This window comes from Python bivittatus, unplaced genomic scaffold (genome assembly GCF_059951505.1).
Source record: "Python bivittatus isolate LINGU-HERP-01145 unplaced genomic scaffold, Pbiv_v1 ctg000200_np1212, whole genome shotgun sequence".
In the NCBI taxonomy this organism is placed as follows: Eukaryota; Metazoa; Chordata; class Lepidosauria; order Squamata; family Pythonidae; genus Python; species Python bivittatus.
Window position 1 is genome coordinate 13,282,155 of NW_028277040.1, and position 19,503 is coordinate 13,301,657.

At 36.9% G+C, this 19,503-nt stretch overlaps 1 protein-coding gene across 3 annotated transcripts in view; it reads left to right on the plus strand.

Annotated features, from left to right (window-relative positions):
* The window catches only part of HIBCH (3-hydroxyisobutyryl-CoA hydrolase), a 46,363-nt gene that overhangs the window by 17,425 nt on the left and 9,435 nt on the right, over positions 1-19,503 (plus strand). For 2 of the 3 annotated variants that reach the window (XM_007425307.4, XM_088135710.1), the window contains exons 7-11: positions 5,198-5,276; positions 7,276-7,421; positions 8,654-8,740; positions 11,984-12,042; positions 13,058-13,139. In XM_007425307.4, coding sequence (XP_007425369.1) covers positions 5,198-5,276; positions 7,276-7,421; positions 8,654-8,740; positions 11,984-12,042; positions 13,058-13,139 — 453 coding nt within the window. Of the gene's footprint in view, positions 1-5,197; positions 5,277-7,275; positions 7,422-8,653; positions 8,741-11,983; positions 12,043-13,057; positions 13,140-14,061; positions 16,400-19,503 lie in introns of all 3 variants that reach the window. The other variant, XR_015795193.1, reaches the window with a different exon arrangement.

The window sequence follows — 19,503 nt, forward strand, 5'->3', positions numbered from 1 at the left end:
GATTGTAGTTTCACTAATCACGAAGGAGTAATGTTTCCAAGACTGGATGACATGATTAGTCAAGCTGTGTTACTTAAATGTAATCACTGCATATTCTTACAGAGATTTTGGTTAATTATTTTGTTTGCAAGAAGATTTAGTTCTATGCTAACCCTTCATACCTGGTACAAAATAATGGAATGCACTGTGTAAATTTAGAAATATCTATCTATCTATCTATCTATCTATCTATCTATCTATCTATCTATCTATCTATCTATCTATCTATCTATCTATCTATCTATCTATCTGATTTGGTCACCGCCTATCTCACTAGGAATTTAGAATACATAATCTATAGGGGGCTGTTGTGAGTCAATGCAGTCATTGAAAGAATGCAGTTGAAGGATGCCAGCCCTTCAATAAGTGTTGAATATTGAGTTGCCTTGAACAAGTGATTGGTGATAGAGATTAATATGAAAGATAACACATGCAGCTCAGCATATAATCAGTGTGTTGTCCTCCTATAGTTCATAAAAGTCTTACCAGCTCAGGTCACAATTAGTTGGGCTACTATAGGAAATCTTTTGTATTTATCAGAAAAGCTGTTAATGCAGTCTTTCCCAGAATAAGATATATGCTTTTTGTTTTGTTTACAAAAGTGCTGGAAGACTTCCAGTCACTGAGGTTGTAAATGCTTATTAGCCTGGGATGTAATTTGTAAAGTATTAGTTGTCTTCAGACTGTAGCAAAGGGTTATGTCCATCAATGCAGCGTTTGTACAGTCACCTCTCTTGGCATAGCTGTAAGAAGACTGAAAACATTTGCTTTCATTTTGAAATAGGTGTGGTTTGCTCTGTTGGAACCTGAACAAGACTGAACAAATCATATGCTGTTATATCCCTATGATACATAGTTTTTACCTCTCCAAAGCCAAATTGTAGTTTCAAACTACGGTTTACAATAACACCTGTACTGAAGATCTCTAATTAGTCTGAAATTACTTTCATAGAAACGTAAGATAAATCATTGGTGATGCCTGCTATGTTATTCCTTCCCAATATATATACCTTGTGTACCTATCTAGAAATTTCCAACTGTTTTCTTGACTCTTTGTTTTGAGAATTCAGTTTGGTTCTTAACCCAAAACACCTTACCTGGTTGAGGGCAATCTAAATTTCTCCTCTACAGTGGTATTTGTGTGAGATTGTCAGATAGCTGTAAAGGCTGGAAACACTGGAAGCAGCATTGAATTAAGACTGAAAAAAAATGGAATCTTTCTGAATCTGTCAGATGGCTGCAGACATAATCCCAGAGATAAATGGTACAGATAGTTTTGTAGCTAATCCTGAGTTATCCCACAGTAACTCCTGATAATTGAGAAGGTGCTCAAGGAAATGGTCAATGGAACACTGGAACATTTCAGTAAGCCTATAAAAGCCATGTCTGTGAAGTGGCTAGTAGCCTACGTTTCCTTGCTGGCTGCAGAAAAAATCCGAATGCTTGCATCTGCAGCCAGTGTGGAAAGATAAACAACATGGACATTAGTTTGTAAAACAGCAGGTGGCAGCAGCTAGCCATCTTTGGCTGATCTCAAAAAGCTCAGGTGGAACTGTGATGGAAGACCCCAGGGAATCCCAGGGCTGTAGATTAGATTGGGAAGTTGAAAAAAAATTCCCACAAGAAGGCAGTGGCAAACCACTTCTGTAATGTTGCCAAGCAAGCTATACGAACATGTCTATGAAGTCACCCATTTTGCCATTTACAGAAGTTGGGTTCAACTTGATCATTAAAGAACACTTCAAGGAAGCACGATGGTGGGGCAGAAACACATCTATCACTGCTCTCCATCTTGTAAAGCAGATGGAGGCACTCCTTTTTTCCTTTTGTGCTCTATAGCACAAAGCTTTTGGGGAATTGGGGGAATTGACAAGTTTTAAATGGTGAGATGGGTGTCATAAATCTTGCAGAAGATTAAGGTGCCTATTTTATCCTTTAAAACCCATCTTAGCCCCTCTCAAATCAAAAGTTCCAAATCTTTGTCCTCCTGACTTCAGTGATGATGATAACAACAACAGTGATGATGATGATGAAGAGATGCAGCCCATATTGTAAGATTGTCCACCCCTGCTTTATAGGGAGTACTGTTGGAAAGTAAATTGGCGGAGTAAGAGTAAAGTTGCTTGTGCTTCTCTGCATGTTGTCCTGGTCACTCACCTGCAAGACATTCCTGCTTATCTATGGTTACGAAGTAAGTTGTAATTGTAGGACTCTGTAAAAAATTTGCATATTTTGAGCGGGGACCTAGGACTGTGCTGTGCTTCATATTTGATTCTAAAAATTTGTTTCAGGGCATCAGAAGCATGAATGCAGCATCAGTTGGATTCATGTTGAAGGACACCTTTTTCCAGAACTGGAATGCATTTTGAACCATTCAACATCCCTACAGGATATAATATTTTAATCATTGCATAACAAATGTGTTGAATAATGTCTGTTTTGGGGAATAGAGTAGTGATTTAATAAGCAAAGTCCCAAACAGTATTTAAAGTGCTTAATAACAATTTCTTTTCCATATATATTAAAATGACTGTTAGGGGGCAGAGATAGGGAAATCACTTGAAGCGGCACCCTAATCATTGGTGTCCTTTGCTGGTTCAGTATGAAAACTTTAATACTAAGTCTATTCAGGTCTATTCAGGGCTTAAGCACTACAGTCTAACCAGTTAGGAAGTGTTCTGAGTAGAGAAATCCAGTAGCTGGTTGAATAAAACAAGATATGAAGTACATGTATCATATATTCCTTACAGTAGTATTTTGAGAGTCATCATGGAGAAGAGGTAGATTGTTATCCCCCATCAGTTATAAAGTTGGGTCACTGGCCTACTCTCTGTCTCAGCTGAAACTACCTTAGAGGGTTGCTGAAGGCTACAGTCGTAATGTACCTCATATGGAAGAAAGTGTGCATTGCTATATCTTCTTTGGAGGAGGCAGGACAAAGTGTAATTGTGTTTGGGAACTCTAATTGAGTACTTCATTTTAGTCATTACAGTATTGTTCCCCATTTCTATTTTGTGTACATTTGAAACATTAGCTTATCAAGAGAGATGACTGGCCTATGTCAGTGAATGCCATGAAATTTGCAGGGTCCCCAGATATGTCCCCAGAATCCCCCAACTGAATAATTTAAAAAGAAAAATAAACATTGCTAGCCTTGCTAGTCAGTGACAGTGTATATTTTATACTGGATATTAAAAAGGGAGAGGTTTGTTGGCATCTGATAGAGGTAATTCTGACTTGAGAAGCTTGAGTCAATAACTGAAATGTAAACAAAATAGAGACTGAATAATTCATTGACTTAAACGTTTGACTCATTAGATGCAAGCATGCATAAAATATATACTACCTATACTATACCTTTCTGTTGTAATGTTTCTTTTTGCAGCTTCATGTAATTTATAAAAGAAAGAATCATTTAGTAATAAAGTTATAAACAAGGGGCTGTTTGGTAAGGTAGAGCTGTGCTTTCGTGTCTCTTAAAACTTGAGTTCCAGTGTTATGGATGTTTGAGTCCCAGTAAAGCTTTTTCCTCTCGTGTAATGAGCAGTAAGTGTGATCAAAAATGTGGTTTGTGTTTGCATTTTGTGGGTTTTTTTTTTTTTTTTGATGCCTGTTCTTTAAATGTTTCAAAAAGTTAGCTCATCCTTACCTGAATTGACCTTACTGAATAGCAAGACATCCTTTTTCTGTTAGCACAATATGCATATGGAGGAACCTTTTGCTTGCCTACTAAAGGATTCATTTAACAGCTTTGAAATAAATAAACCATCTCCTGAAATAATTTGGTTTACCAACAGTGATGCCCTGCTAGGAAACGGTTTAAATAAATTAATTAGCATTTTATTGTAATTTTGAAGGTCAATCAGCGAAGCTGATAATCCATTAGAGATGCACTTTGGTGTCAGGCAAGGGTAGTCAGTCTGTGGCACTCCAAATATTTGCTGAACTACGACTCCTAGCATCTCTAGGGAGCATGGGCAGTGGTGAGGGATTCTGGGAGATGTAGTTCAGAAATACTTGGCATGCCACAAGTTGTCTACTCCTGGATTATGCCCCTTCATATTTCATTCTTGGAATTGTTCCTTAAAACTATTAGCGACAATGACAGATTAAGTTGTTCCTTACAGAAGGGGAGGCCCTTACCTCAGGTGCAAAAAGTGGTAGTTCCTGACTCTGAAAAAAATGGGTTGTCTAAACACTCCTTTTTGGGCTCAGTGTTTTCCTGTTCTTGAGAGAATGAGCCAAATACTTCTGACCTCTCCAGTATGTTGAATAGTGAATATTTTTGAACACGCATGTTCAAAAGTATGAGAGGGAACACCTGCAGCTTTCTCTACTTGCATGAAATATCTGATGAGAAATGTTGGGATCTGGGGGGAGAAAAACTGGGTTTGTTTCCAGAAATGAAAAAAATGGTATGATCAAATTAAAGGACTTTTTAATATGCTTTATTGTAAGCTTTAGTTGTAAAAGCTTTTAAATGTGCCTAAATTTCTGAATGAATGAAAATTATATTTCTGAAACAAGAAGTGGTTTGACAGCCAGTGTGGTGTGGTGGTTAAGGCAGTGATGTAGGAATGGGGAGATCCAGGTTCAAGCCCACTGTCAGCTATGGAAACCTACTGGATCGCATGGACCCAGTCACTTTCTCTTGAGGTAACCTGAGAAGAAGGTTGCTGTTGTATGGATAAAACACAGAGAGATCTCCAAGTAGGATGTCTTGAGTACTGGGAGGAGAGATGGGATGTAAATCTTACAAATAAATAAAATAATAAAAGCACAACTGATGTGCTTCCAAGAAGTATGTATACATTGCAGCTGGCATTATGTTAAATAGGGCATGAGGGAAGGCCTCTTAAGGTAGTGCTTAACATCTGCAAGGTTTCTAAGTACCTTATTAAATCTGCTGCTTAATTAAATCAAGCACAGCTTTTTAGTCATTTAAAATGCTTTTCAAATGATTGACCAATGCACTGCCTAAGTCTTGTAGCACCAATAAATATGGTTGCGGTCTTTTGTTAGAGAAATTGAGAGAAGGGGGAAAGTGGTTAGGCCTAAGTATAGACTACAACAGGAATCTGGCTACTAGGGCACCCACCAGAACTTATTACAGGTTATGCCTTTTCCTTCCTTTCCCTTTTTTTTTTTTTTTTGGTAGGGTGTGGGCTTGTCTGTCCATGGGCATTTCAGAGTTGCTACAGAGAGGACCGTTTTTGCAATGCCAGAGACAGCAATAGGTAAGTACCACATATTGTATTTTATATTGACTTTCCATAGAGAAGCAGAAGCTACAGTACTGGCTGGGATATGAAGATTCAAGTTCTTGTGCTGTTGTGACACTTATTGAGTAATATTGATCTAGTCATACACTTTGACACTAACATCCCACAGAGGGTCTTTGTGAGAAGTATCATTCACTTCCATGTATACCACTTAAAATTTACAGGAGAAAACATTGGATAACATGTGAATAACAGTAATGATTTGACCTTAATTTCCTGATCTTAATTTCCACTGATGAGGTATGCTTTCTGGTAGCAAAGGGGGAATTGCTCCTGCAGCCTTTTGCTTATTCTGGAAATCTGAGCAGAGCAATAGATGGAAGGGCAAGTTGACAAAAATTGCCTAACCTTTTCTTTTATGTAGAATCAGGACATCATCATCAAAGGATGACTACCAGATTAACTAAGGGGCAATGATATAGTACATAATGTCTACAGGATCCCAAAATGAAAAAACAAAACAAAATATCTTTTTGGGAAAAATTGTTAATTAAAAAAAAGGAAATATATTGCCAGATTTTGTTACTGTCATCTGAAATCTCACTACATTTAGGTTAAGAATACAAACATCTTGTGAGATTTGATGATCTCCAGAAATATAGTATATTCATTTTTAGAAATTATTTTAGCCCTTATTCCAGAGGCCACAGGCTGGGAACTATTTCTTCAGAGTTCATTCTATGAATACAAGTAATCCTTCAGTTCATGGGGAGAAGTTTGGGACATCAGTAGAATATCTGGAAAAAGAGCAACTTGATGAACTGAAGCTAGAGGAAGCCAAATGCTTGTGGATGATTACACTAATCAAACGTAATGTTTTGATCTCACAGCATTATCTGTGTAGCTGTCATTCCAGGGTGTCTGTTGAACTTGCACTTCTGGCTTCAAAGATCTAATGAAATAAATCCAAGGGTGGGCAGAACAGGAATACCTTTGCAGTGAATAAACTGCTTTAGAAAGACACTCCCTAGACAGGACTTTTTTTAAAAACTGCAAAAGGCTAAACAAGTAGCAGTTCTGGGGGTGTAAATTGTGGCATGGTGGTTAGGTCTGATTTGGATAGAGACACTAATTAGAACTTCCATTAACGTTTTATCACCACTGTGTCTTAAATCCATATCAGAGGTTAAGGCTAACTATTTGTATGTTAAGAAAACTTTTCTTCCAATATGGATGTGAAAACGAGCTGTTCAGTTTGGGGACTGCAGCATGGGAACACAGGGTCTCCCTAACATATGTGCCAAAATCTGGTCCAGTCACCCCCTCCCCCAGTATTCATAAAACCAATGGATTGGATATTGATTGTTTTTGTATTTGTTCACTACCCAGTTTCCCAGGATTCCGATAAGTTAGAAATATGATTTGGATGCAATCCATGGTGTCCCATTTTATTTGACCCTGAGACTCCTCATACTGACTAAATGTTTAAGCACAAGGCTTTTAAAATAGATGGTATGAAAAAAATATTATCATGGATTTGGTTTCTGAGAACTACCTTTCCATTGACAAAAGAAAAAGATCCAGTGGCCCCTAGTATATGAACATAATTTTCCACTATAATACCATCTGAGGACAGCTTTTAAAAGATGTATTCACATGAATACAAACTTCAAGGAAAGTGTCTTACACATGATCTGCAGTAAACTCTATTTTGTGATGTGGCTACTAATATTTGTGCCCCACAACAATGCGCATAAGCTCTTCAGGTTAAAAGACAGAAAAATGTTCCTCTTTATGGCCATCAACTTCAGCAGAATTCTGAGGAAAATTTGCTGGCAAAAATGGGGTAGCATATCTTTCTGGAAGATGAGCAAAACAGGCAAAGGGCTCGTTTTCAAGCAAAGCAGCCCACCTAGAAGGTGTAGTTATGAGCGGGGGGTGGAGGGAAGGCACTTAAGTCTTAATTATGCAGCTTTTTTTCATATCTTGCATAACTTTTTTTCCTTAATTGCAGGTCTTTTCCCCGATGTGGGCGGAGGCTATTTCTTGCCAAGGCTTCCAGGGAAGCTGGGCTATTTTCTTGCTTTTACAGGATTTAGGCTGAAAGGAAGAGATGTCCACACAGCAGGAATTGCAACTCACTTTGTAGAAGCAGAGAAGGTAAATCTGCCATAGTAGACAACTGCTTATACTGCATCCAGTAGTTCCTTAGCCCTGGTTTTGCGGAAGACAGGAATATTTTTAGACAACCATGTGCAATTTCTGTTCAGGTTCTCCCTTTTTCTTGTAATCCTGTGAGTAAATTTCCAGGCCACCTCCCAAATCAGAGCTAAGTACATGTAAACCCATTGCTTTCAATACCTTGTGTTCAGATTTTACTGGATTTTTCTCCTCTCCCTGCCCTACTTTTGTGTCTCCAAACATCTGTTCCATAGGCCGGGGGGATCCTTTGGAAAATAGGCTGTGAGCTACGAGAAGAAAGACATTTCTGTCTTTCACTGACAGATTCCTCTGTTGGAAGCCCTACCTTAGTTGATAGAAACCAGGGTAGGATACAATGCAGTGGACTTCACAACATCTTACTGTAAGGTAGTTTGGCTGCTCAGAAGTCTGTGCCCTTGTTGGAAGGTCTTTCTTTGCTTTCTCCCTTAGGGTCCACCTGCAGACGGAACTTTAAAAAAAAGCAAAGACACCCCAAAGTTCAGTTGCCTTTCCCCCTCCCTTTTTATAAAATGTAGTGAGAAAGAATGAAGATGAACTAGTTTCCCCAAGGTCTTGAACTGTTGTATCCTTTGTAGCATCAGTCTTGAAATCATGTGTGAAATTATAATTAGCTTATAATTTTTCAAAAACGTTGTAGAGAAAAGGCTCAGTGTTCAAAAAAGGAAAAGCCAAGTTTTTCGTATAACATTGTTTTATAGGTACAGGTAGTCCCCAGGTTAAGAATGCCTGGGTTACAGACAACCCATAGTTAAGAACGGAGCCTATTGTAACAAAATTCGAGTTAAATCCACAATGATTCCAGTTAATTCCACAATAGTTTGAGTTCATTATACAATACTACTTATATAGTATTATACAATGCATACTGTTCTGGTTTACATATGAATTCGACTTAAGGACAGACCTTCAGAACGGAACTCTTTATTGAACTGGGGAATTTCTTTTGACATCAAGAAAAGTTACTTCACTTTTCCTGACAAATGTGATTGGATAATATTAAGGCCTGTATTAAACAACATTCTGGGCTTTTTATTTTTTCCCTCATTAATTATTTTAAATGTTTGAATGTTAGATCTCTTGATAAGATTTCAAATTGTAGCAGTATCCTGTGAAACAATGCATTTGGCAATAGATGTGTATAGTTTTTATAAGTATTCTTTTATTTGCAGATGGTTGCTCTTGAAAAAGATTTGACAGAATTAATATCCCCCTCAAAAGCAAATGTTGCAGATATTTTGGATTCATATCATAAGAAGGTAAATGGAAATTTAAATATATAGTAGATTTCATAATAGGGAATCTTTGTATACAAAAGCACATCTCTATGAAGAAAGCCTGTCTTCATTTTTAATTTTTGGTGGGTCTGTGTGCAGCAGAGGAATGTTCTAAGTCTGGCAAGCCTGCTCTTCATACACTAAAATAGCCTAGAGTTCTGTGTATAAGCTAATTATATACAAATACAAATATAGAAAATGAAGTGGCATGTAAAGCTACTACTTCAAGAGCTACACTGATCACCAGCGTGGTTCTAGGTGCATTTTAGGGTACTGGTTGTCATCTTGAAGGCTTTCATGGCTCAAGACCTGGGTATCTTCAAGAACACCTTCTCTCAGGGGCCACTTTCTGCCTGATAAGATCTAGAAGAGAAGGCTCCTTCAGGTCCCCACCCCTAGAGAATGCCATCTGCAGGAACTGCACTGCCCCCTTTTCTGGAATAGTCTCTCCCCCCCCCAAATAGAGATCAGACTGTCTTCACCACTCTTGGGGTTTTTTAAAGCCATTAAAATCTGGCTGTTTCAACAAGCCTTTGGGGTCTGATGGATGAATAGAACTTTCCTGCAAGGGAACATTTACAATATGCGGCTAAGGGTTGTTCCTGGTGCTGAGGTTTTTGTAATTGATTTGAACTTTGTTGTTCATTATAGTTTATTGGATTCTATTCCGTTATGGTTTCTATATTCTGTGTACTGTATTCTGTTTTACGTGAATTACTGAATTAAATATGTAATTTGTTTTGAGTAGTGTAATGTAATGTACAGTACACTACTCAATGTGTGTACTGTACACACTACATTAATGTACAGTAATGTAAGCTGCTCAGAATCAGATGCGATTGGAGCAAGATATGAACCAATACATAAACATATTTATTACAAATTTCAAATACAGTACAGTCCCATTATTTTTTTTTAATATCCATATACAACATTTAGTTTGATGGATGCACTGATTCTTAAAAATTAGATAAAGTAGAAGCAATTCTGAATTAATTTTTATTAGAAAGTTGTAAATTCAAAGTATAACACAAAGAAGTGTTGAAATAATGATCAGCGGTCTAATCAGGAACTGAATGATGCAGTTGCTTGGAATAACAAGCTTAGCGTGCAATGCTTGAAGTAAACAAAACCTTGAATTATTGAATTATTCCTTTGGGTTTAAAGTTTGAGGTTGTTTCCTTCTTGATTTAGGCAGCAGTGTAAAAGATCTCTCAATGTACTTTTCTTTATTTCAAATAAAACATTGTTCCCAAATAATTGCTCTTCTGCTGTTTCAGTGCTATTCCTACATGGGGTGCTTAGAAGGATGTTTGCTCTTTTTCTGTTAGAACCGTGTAAGGCTACATTCTATATATATTCCAGGGTGTAATTCTAATTCCAAACTCATTGGTTTACTTTTAAATAGATATATGGAGGATTCTTCTCTGTAAGATGTTATTTTTTTAAGTTATGCAGGCTTTTGAAATGCACAGAATGCATCTTTAAATGGAAAAAAAAGATTATGGTTGACTCTCATCTCTGTGTTGCTTGAAAACTTGTGCACGGACAGAAATTGAGCTATAAATCATGTGCTTCTCTCTTATACTTTGTCAGTTTGGCCACAGATTTCAGCACTCAGGTTCTCAGTCAGCAGAAGACTGAATTTATGTCCACGGCAAGACGTTTTCGCAAAGAGGGGAGGGTATGATGATCTGCAAAGATTAAACTTAATGGAGTGGAAACAGTCCGTGGAGTGTCCAAGATACTAGTGTTGGGCCTTTTGTTCTGATTTGTAGCTAATGTAACTGTATTCCAGACATGTTCATATAACAGATACATGGCATGTAACTTGTCAAGAACTACAAATCAGACAATTCTTATCTGCAGGCAAGCTGTTAGTCATCACATTGACATTTCTCATCATCAAAATGTGTCTAAGCAGTTTCCTTTCCAATGTGGGCTATTGTAGGTAGATAGGAGAGTCCTCTGATGGGATGGCTGGATGCTAAATTTTGAAAAATTAGAAGGAAGAATTTTGGAAAGTGCATCTCTTCTCACAATCAGATGTAGAATTCCTTTTCTTTCCAATTTTTCTATCCCCTGGGTGGCTTATCCTTAGATGTGTTTGCTTTTAAAGGAATAGGTTTCCCATTATTGCAATGTTTCTTAAACTTTTTGCTCTCAGGATCCCTTCCCATTTAAAAATTATGGAGGACCCCAAAAGAGCTTTTGTTTGTATGGATTATATTTATCAATATTTACCGTATTAAAAATTAAAATTGATACATTTGCTGCTGCTACCATTTCCCATGGTATGGGATTTTAATATTGTATTATTTTTCAACATAGACTGGCAAATAATTTTGATTTTTCAGACCCCTGAGAGGATTTTGGGGGAACCCCAGAAGTCCTAGGGCCACCCTTTAAGAAACACTGCATTATTGTATACATTGCTCTGGACTTACTTAGAGCTGGAGAAAGGAACCAGTGGTTGTCAGATGACGTTGAATTACAATTCCCAGCATCTCTCATTATGCTGGGTGGGACTGTTGAGAAACATCAGAAAGGCCACAGATTTTCTGTGCCTGATATGGGCTTCTCATTAGTTTTTTATTGAAGATGCTAAATTAGGGCTACATATTTGGGCTGCAGAAATCCAGATGACCACTAAATGGAAGCAAAAATTTAGAGTTTTCAGTATCTCTTTGCTGCCATCAAATAGTCAGCTTGATTTTTGCAGCTTACAACACTACTGTCTCATAACATTCATTGTTATGGGATGTAGTCTTAGCATTATTCTGTCCTCTCATTCATTGGGGGCTAGATGTCTTCTACACAGTGCATCAGAATAGATTCAACCAATTATAGAATATAGCTGTAGTATTATATGAAGGGGCTTCTTTTTTGTTCTAGAAGCACTAAGTCCTTGTGCAAATTTTATCTGCAGTATTTTTTAAAGATATCTGGAATCTGCACCTGAAAGGAACACTCAAGGGCCTAGCATAAACATGCTCCCTAGTATATCACTGGGATTGCACAAGGATGCCTCCTGCAGATCAGAGATTAAGAATAATAAACATTTTTTTAAAAAAACTATCAGTTTCTAATCTGATTAAGATGAGAAAGGTAAAAATGAGCTATTGAGTATAATTATTAGTTTTTCTAATAGCATCGCCTTTGCTTTTTGTTACCATTTTAACTGATTTGGTACTGAAAGGAGTTTTGTTATCTTTTTTCCCTTAGTGCAAACTTGATCAAGAAAAAGAATTTGTCCTTGGTGAACACATGGACAAAATTAACAGGTACTTGTCAGTTAGTGCAGTCAGTAGTGGGAAAGCGCAACTAGCCTTTTGTTTTGATGCTTTCAGAACATCTAGTAGGCTTGCTAGATGTTCTGAAAGCTTCCCATCTGGGTTTGTATTCCCTGCCATCTTTGCTCCTTTTGTTCTGTGTTGTTTCCTTGTTTTTAAATGATTTTAACAATTTGTAAATTGACCAGAGTTGCTGGGAGTTGGGTAGCATATTAATTTAAATCATCATCACTTTGTTGACCTGACTAAGTGGCACTTAAATAGTTGTGGCTCCATATGGGGCTGAATTGTCAATCATAATTTGCAGAAGAGTATACTCTTCAAACTGCTTAAATGTAGTGGTCTATTGAATAGTACTTCTGAGCAAGATGCTAGCATATCATGGAACTCCAACTATTTTTTTTAATGAACAGAAGGAAGTGATCAATCCCAGCAATAACTTCTGCTTCTTAAGTAATAACTATATCTTAGCTCGACTGCCTGTAGGAATTTTTAAAAAGGAAGTTAAAAAAAAAATCTGATATGCTAGCAAATAAATATTTACGGGAAGAAACAGCACTTTCTATCTCAATGCAAAATGTTGGAAGTTTGGGTGGACAACACTTTTCCATCTGATGGAGCAGTTAGAGCTTTACTTTTTGGGGGGGCATGGGGGGAGGTTGTAGGGAGAGGGAGGCAAGATATGAAATGGGTGCCCTGGAGGTTTGGGAGTTCAGAGATTGAGGTGTAGTTTAAGCTTCTGCAAAATGTAAAATTTGTGGTTCTGTGGTTCACTTTAAAACATTTTAGATTTTATATTTTTACTGAAGTTCTACCATAATGGCTAGGGGAAAATTCAGGTGTCCTGCTCAGATTTTAATCTTAATTTAAAGGTACTATATCTTTACATACATTTACTGTATGGCTTTTTTGTATGGTAAAGTACCTATTGCTCATCATAGGTTACAGCACTTTCCTCCCTCTCAAATATGACTCATTTTGACTGAAGAACATTTTCTCTTTTCAGTCTGTTTTCAGCAAACAGCATGGAAGAAATTATCCAAAACCTGAAGAAAGATGGATCTCCTTTTGCACTTAACCAATTAAAGGTAATGTCACATTAGATTTTTATCCTATTTGAAGGATGCCTATATCAAGTCATCTTAAGTGGCATTTTGATGCCTGCTGCATTGTCTAAACAAGGGAGGACAATCTGTAGCCTGCACATGGCCTTTAGGATACTTTTGCATCAACCTGAAAGCCACCTCCCAAACTGTGACATAAAGTAACTAACACAATTATGCTGCTAATTTGTCTTTAAAAAAGATCAAGAACAGATACTTATACAATGGCTGCTGCATTCTGCAGTTATGTTATGAGAGGAAGAGGGATGTATGTCATAAAACTGCCCACCTTCCAAACTGGGGCTTCAGAAAAAAAAAAGTCAGGGCTGTACCTTGTCTTTTGATCCTTTGTAATGCCTTTCCATTAAAATTCCATTACAATCCAGCCTTAATATCCAGAAAAATTCATTCTGATCACCTCCTCCATAGGACACATAAAAATTCCCCACTGAATGGGGAATGAATGCCTTTCCCACATATCTGCTGCTTCTGTTCCACCTTCCTGCTTCTCTCTATGTGAAGGGTATCAGAGCTCTCTCTATCTCCAGCCAGGGGTAGCTCACAGACATGAAGCTGTTATTGACACAAGTCATACAGAGTGCTGTTCAAATCTCTATTTGTTCGTGTGTCTATCTGTCTACTTACCTGCCTACCTATCTGGTTGGCTTGTATTCTGCTCTGAGAGTGTGATGCAAAACTATGGATGTATTTGATTTTTATGCTACTCCTTTCTGAAGAGGTTGAGTTGTTTAAATTAGTCAAGAAATTAAGTGATTGCTTATGAAATTAAGTGTTAGAAAAAACACCAATACTGACTAGCAGTTATATTAATGAGTTATTAGCCCATATGTGTAAAGCCAATTGTGACCTTTGGGTGTGCTGATACTGAGTATATTTTTATTTGCAGGGATTTTCTGTTTCTTTCTGCTTTGCAGCTCAAGCTAAGAACTTCACAGAGAATTAAAAAGTATAGTCCAAAGGGGGAGATAAATTATACAATTTAAAAACCAAGGAGCTCACTGAATTGTGTTGTGGTGGACTCCATGCCCAAACCAGAAGTCCTATAAATGAGTAATAGTAATAATAATTTACATAGTATACAAGTCAAAAGAACAAATGTAGCTCACATTCTGGAAAATGTTGCCAACTCTTGGCCTACATGGTGACAAAGTATAACCTTGAAAAAGTCACCACATCTCCAGCTGTTTCTTTCTGTATTGAAAACTGGAGAATCTCCTTTGATATATCCTGTGTTAAAACTTTCAGACCCTTAAAGGGATTAAAGGGATTTCCCCTTTCATAAAGTCTCAGATCATCATGCCTTTTCTGCAGAACATCATGATTTGTTTTGTATCCATTAGCTAGGATCCCCCAAAGAGTGTAACTAATGTTATCAAGTAGCAGTTGTGTAGTTTTTCACCATTAACCATGGTTAGGGTGAATTTCAGTGAAAGTATAGCACTGTACCATGGTCACCTCTGAGAGAAATGAAAGACTAGGAAAACAGATGTGTGAATGAAGGCTAGAAGGAGTGTGCAAGCTTTGTTGAAGGGTCTGGAAAATGTTTTTGCCTTCATAGTGTACACATTTTAGATAGGCCAGGTTCCAATTTTTTTTTTAAACTACATCTGGGTTTTTTGCTGACATTTACTCATTTGAAATGAAATTATTGACAATGTAGTGGCTAGCACATTTTGCCCTAAATCTGCTTTCGGTTAGTGATGTTCTCTGTGTGCCACAGTATTCAAAGTGAATGAGGCTGTTCTTCATTCATTGCTGCTGCCAACTTGTTTCGCTTCTTCAGTCAAGGCTTCCAGTAGCTTTACTGCAATCGTAGATCAGAATATTTCCAGGCTTTCTTAGAGTTTGACTGCATTTATGTATTTTGTTGCTTGAAATTAAATTGGAAGACTGGATGAAGGTAACCTGCAGCTGATCACAGTAACCAAAAAGGAGACAAATTGCCACATCTTCCTAGACAGTCACGCATCTGTTAATTTCCAGCAAACAGATGGGGGGAAAGGATCCTTTCTTTTTTTATGCCTGTCATTAAGGCAATTGGCCTGTGGAGCTGAGAGTTGTTTTTTGTGAGAAAGCTGCAGAAGTAACTTTCCGTCACCATGCCTTCCTTATGGGAAGAAGGGAGGGCCTGTTCATCGTTGTGTTTTCCCCCACTGCTCTGCCTGCCACTGAAGTAACTGATATAAGTTTTTTACTGTAAACAAAAGAGCTTTGGCTTTAAGTTTTGGCTTAAAGGAGGTAACCTGGGCTAGGTCTCTACTTTACTGATGTATTAGTCTAACTGGAATTATCTTGCCTCTATGTAATTCTCCTTCTCTTTAAATTAAAAAAAATTACATCCTGGAACCTAGCCTTCTTGGTATGGTTGGGGCAAATATAATAGAAAACACTTTAGCTCTATAAAAAAATGAATAATGTATGGTATATTCTTTTACATTCCCATCTTGACAAAGGTACACAGTTTGCAAACTTAAATTCTACTTGCTGTTCATTAAATAGAGTTAGCTCCATGTTTTTCTTGCCCTCTGCTTTCAGGAAATAAGGCTGATGAGAGTTACACACTTTTCACTTTGCTGATATATAGAAGCATGACCTACAGGTATCAAAGGAACATTTTTTCTCTTGTTATCTTAGCAGTAAAAAATATGCACCCTTTTGTAAGCACAGTGGCACAAAAATAATGAAAGGACATTAAAAACATTCTAAAAGGTGCAATACTTCTCTTGTCCTTTATTATTGATAAGTAGGTAATGAAATGCATAAATTTTTCCTGCTTTGCAACAGCAGTTAAGTCAGTTGAGTACCGACTAAGGATATTTGGCACATACATCATTGCAAAGCATAAGATTGTCTTGATTTCAGTGTGTTTAAGCATTATCTTTTGAAGCAGTTCTTTTTAAATAATGAAACATTTGCAACTGTTTTAGCAAAAAGTACATAATAATAGCTAATGCACTCATAAGTAAGATAAAACAAGTCCAAATGGAATCTAGTGAATAAAGTAATAAAACAAGTAAAAACAAGAGTTAACCCTCCAACAGAAGATGGCAGAAGAGGACTGGAAAGCTGCAGGAAAATCAGTGGACAGGACAACAGGCAAGGCTGCTAGAATTTTCCTAGAAAGAGAGCCCTGTCAAGTGCCCAGCTATTAAAGAAAAGTACCCGAGTCTAGTGGATGCCAATATTGCCTCCAGTTAAGAGAAGAGCAGGGACATCAAATACCAGTGAGTATATATCGCTATGAAACACTAACCAAACACTGTGGGGCTTATGCAGTTACAAAAAATTGAAAGTGCTTGGTAGTCTTCAGAGCTCTTCAGCTAAGTCATTTTGTATATATAAACTGACAGATTTCACCTTTCCCTGCTTATCTCCTTTTTAAAAATTCATCCCAGAATGGGTAGCCTTCAAAGCTTTTGAGCTATGTCCTACTGTTTAAAAATATATAAACTGCAGAGTTTCTTTCTTTTTCCCAGCTTACCTCTTTTAAAAAAAAAAAATTCTTAATATTACCTTTCACAAAAAATTGTGATTTGTAGGGATTTGTAAACCTCACTGATTCACGCCTATTTTATCTGGAGCATCATGTCTGGAGTATTTCAATCAGCTTCTGGTTCAAAGCAGTTATTTCTGGAAAGTGCTGAACCACTCCAGAACAGCATAGTCCAGAAGGAGACTTGGTATGGTCCAAAGGGGAACAGAATGTTCCAGAATGCACTAGAATGTTCTGTTCCTGAATTGGGGGGGGGTTCGTACCTCCCTAGGCATTCGTACCTCACCTAAGCCTTCCTTCCATTTCAGAACCCTAAGTGATATAATTTAATGGAGTTATATTAGTCATATAATTTTATATATATAAATAAAATTATAATATAATTTTATATATATAAAATTATAATAATATAATATAATAATATATATAACTAATATAATTATATGACTAATATAATATATATATATATATATATATATATATATATATATAAAATTTATATTAAATTCAGTACAGTTATAACTAATGAATTGGGTTAACAAATATATACTGCACCCACACATAAACATAAAAAAAGTTTATTGTATAATATATAATATATAAAAATAACATTACTATTATACTATAAGTACAGTCTATTTTTTAACCAAGTTGTATTTGTTTGTATTAGAACTGACTTTGTTATTTCTATTTCTTACATGTTCTAATTACATACTTTGGGTGTGTGTGTATATATCAAATGGTTACTTATAATTTCATTGTGTTTTTGTCGAAATATAGCTTTTGGGGTTGTAAAGCTCTATCTGATATATAGTTCAAGTATAATTAAAGGCACAATTATAACAAGTTGCTGTAGGAGGCTTATTATTGGTAGAACGACATCAGGGCATTTTTTTTTTTTTTTTGGTATATGTACTGCCCAATTATTCTGGTATAGATGCTTGCCTGTGATCACAGAAAGCTTTCTTATTTAATAAATTAATAATTACAGTTTATAATAATAATTTTTGCAATGCTTATGTGCTTGCATCAGTAATTAGCAATGCAAGAACAATAATTGCTATTAAATGGATTTTGTATATGAGAACTAGGCAAAACTAGGGTATTTCTCACTGTTTCCTACTTAGGCTTCAATTCTGTAATCACTTCCCTGGGAGCAAATCCCACGAGATACATTTAGGCTTAATTGTGAATAGACATATTGCTCTTTTCTGTTTGTTTGTTTTTGTAAAACATCATTTTATATTGGATTCAACTATTGCGTGTACTGTAGTTTTAAACCTACAGTGGGATGAGTGCAGCTGTGTTCATTCCCCAAGTCCAGGCACATGATGTTAGTTCTTTCTGCACACCCTGGAACAGTTATTTAATAAAACTCAATCTACTGCACGATTAGATGTAACAGATGCCTGTCTTCTATATGTTGTTTTTGTTGCTGTGCAGAGAGTTAATAAGTGCTTATTAAGGGGCAAATGGAAAAAATGGAATATAGTTTTCTGTCATCTGAACCTTTTGATTTAAGATACCTTGGCAACCCATAATACATTACATTTATTGATAGGTCAGAGCAGAACTCAATTCAGGTACAAGATGGGGCAGAAAGAAACCCTGACAGGCAGTCAGATTCTGTTATTCTACTCTACAACAATAAAAAAGTGTTTCTTGACCTTGCTTAACTCAGAGGACTGATATTCCTACACTCAATTAATAAACACTGCACACAGGAGAGATGCTTGATTAGTAAAGCTACAATTTCCCAGAAGATCCCTTAATCTGGGGCAGCTTCATTTCTAGCCGTCTCTTGACAGCACAGCTGTTCATCCATCCATTATTCTTCTTTCCACAATGAGAATAAAAGCAGTTTCTCAAAGAACTAAATGCTGTAGTTGGATGCTGCTTTTCTGCCTGTCTGCCCGATTTTTTTTGAGTCTCCCTGGTCTGCACTGAATTGAAGAATATCAGGTGCTGCAGTTTACCAGGGTTTAAATCCTCCTTGCAAAAATCAGGGTCTCTCTCTAGACAGCATTTTTATCAAGGGCAAGTTAATCTCCCTTGTTAGCATATAGTCTGCCTTTCACATAACTGATTGGTTCTTCCTCCATCCTCTGTTCAAATTCTTAATTTTGACTGCCACCTCCTTTAAGCAACATACATGTGTATGTATTAATAGAAAGGGTCAGTAATGCATTTCTTAGCACTTTCCCTACCGTTCACATTTTTCAGTTGTTGTTTTTTTTCATCATTTCTTTTACATTCTTTTACATCATTTCAATTACCTTGAACCACCAGTGCAGGAAACTGTCAAGCTTGTTAATGCTCCAGGAACATCTTGTTCTGAAAAACACTATGGGTGAAGCATGGATAAAAGAGAAACAGACTTTCCAGTTTAGTTTGTAGACTTAAAAGATTGGAGATGGATAAACTGTCCTGACTCATGTAGGACTGGCTCAGAACTGAGTCCCACAAAAATAGAAAATAAGCTACTTTTTGAAGAAATCCACACTGACTATTAGTTTTCCAGAGTGCAGTATTTCAAAGGATCCCCTGCAATCAAGAAGAGAACATAGGCCTCCTGAAATTTGCAGAGATGCTGCTTTGAAAGCTGCAGCTTGAAAAGCTGCTGGAAGCAGACAGAAGCCAGGAATTCTATAGTGATCTTAGAGTGAATAAAGAGGTTGCTGCTGCCTAGAAACCAGTAGGGAGTGAGAAGTGGGAAAATAGTCCTTCATTGCTATGCTCTATATTGCTCCAAGGTCTTTCAATACTTTTGCTCCTTGTCAGATGTTTTAGAGCTAATCAGAGAGGTATATGTCTTGAAGAAATTGAGAGTTCCAG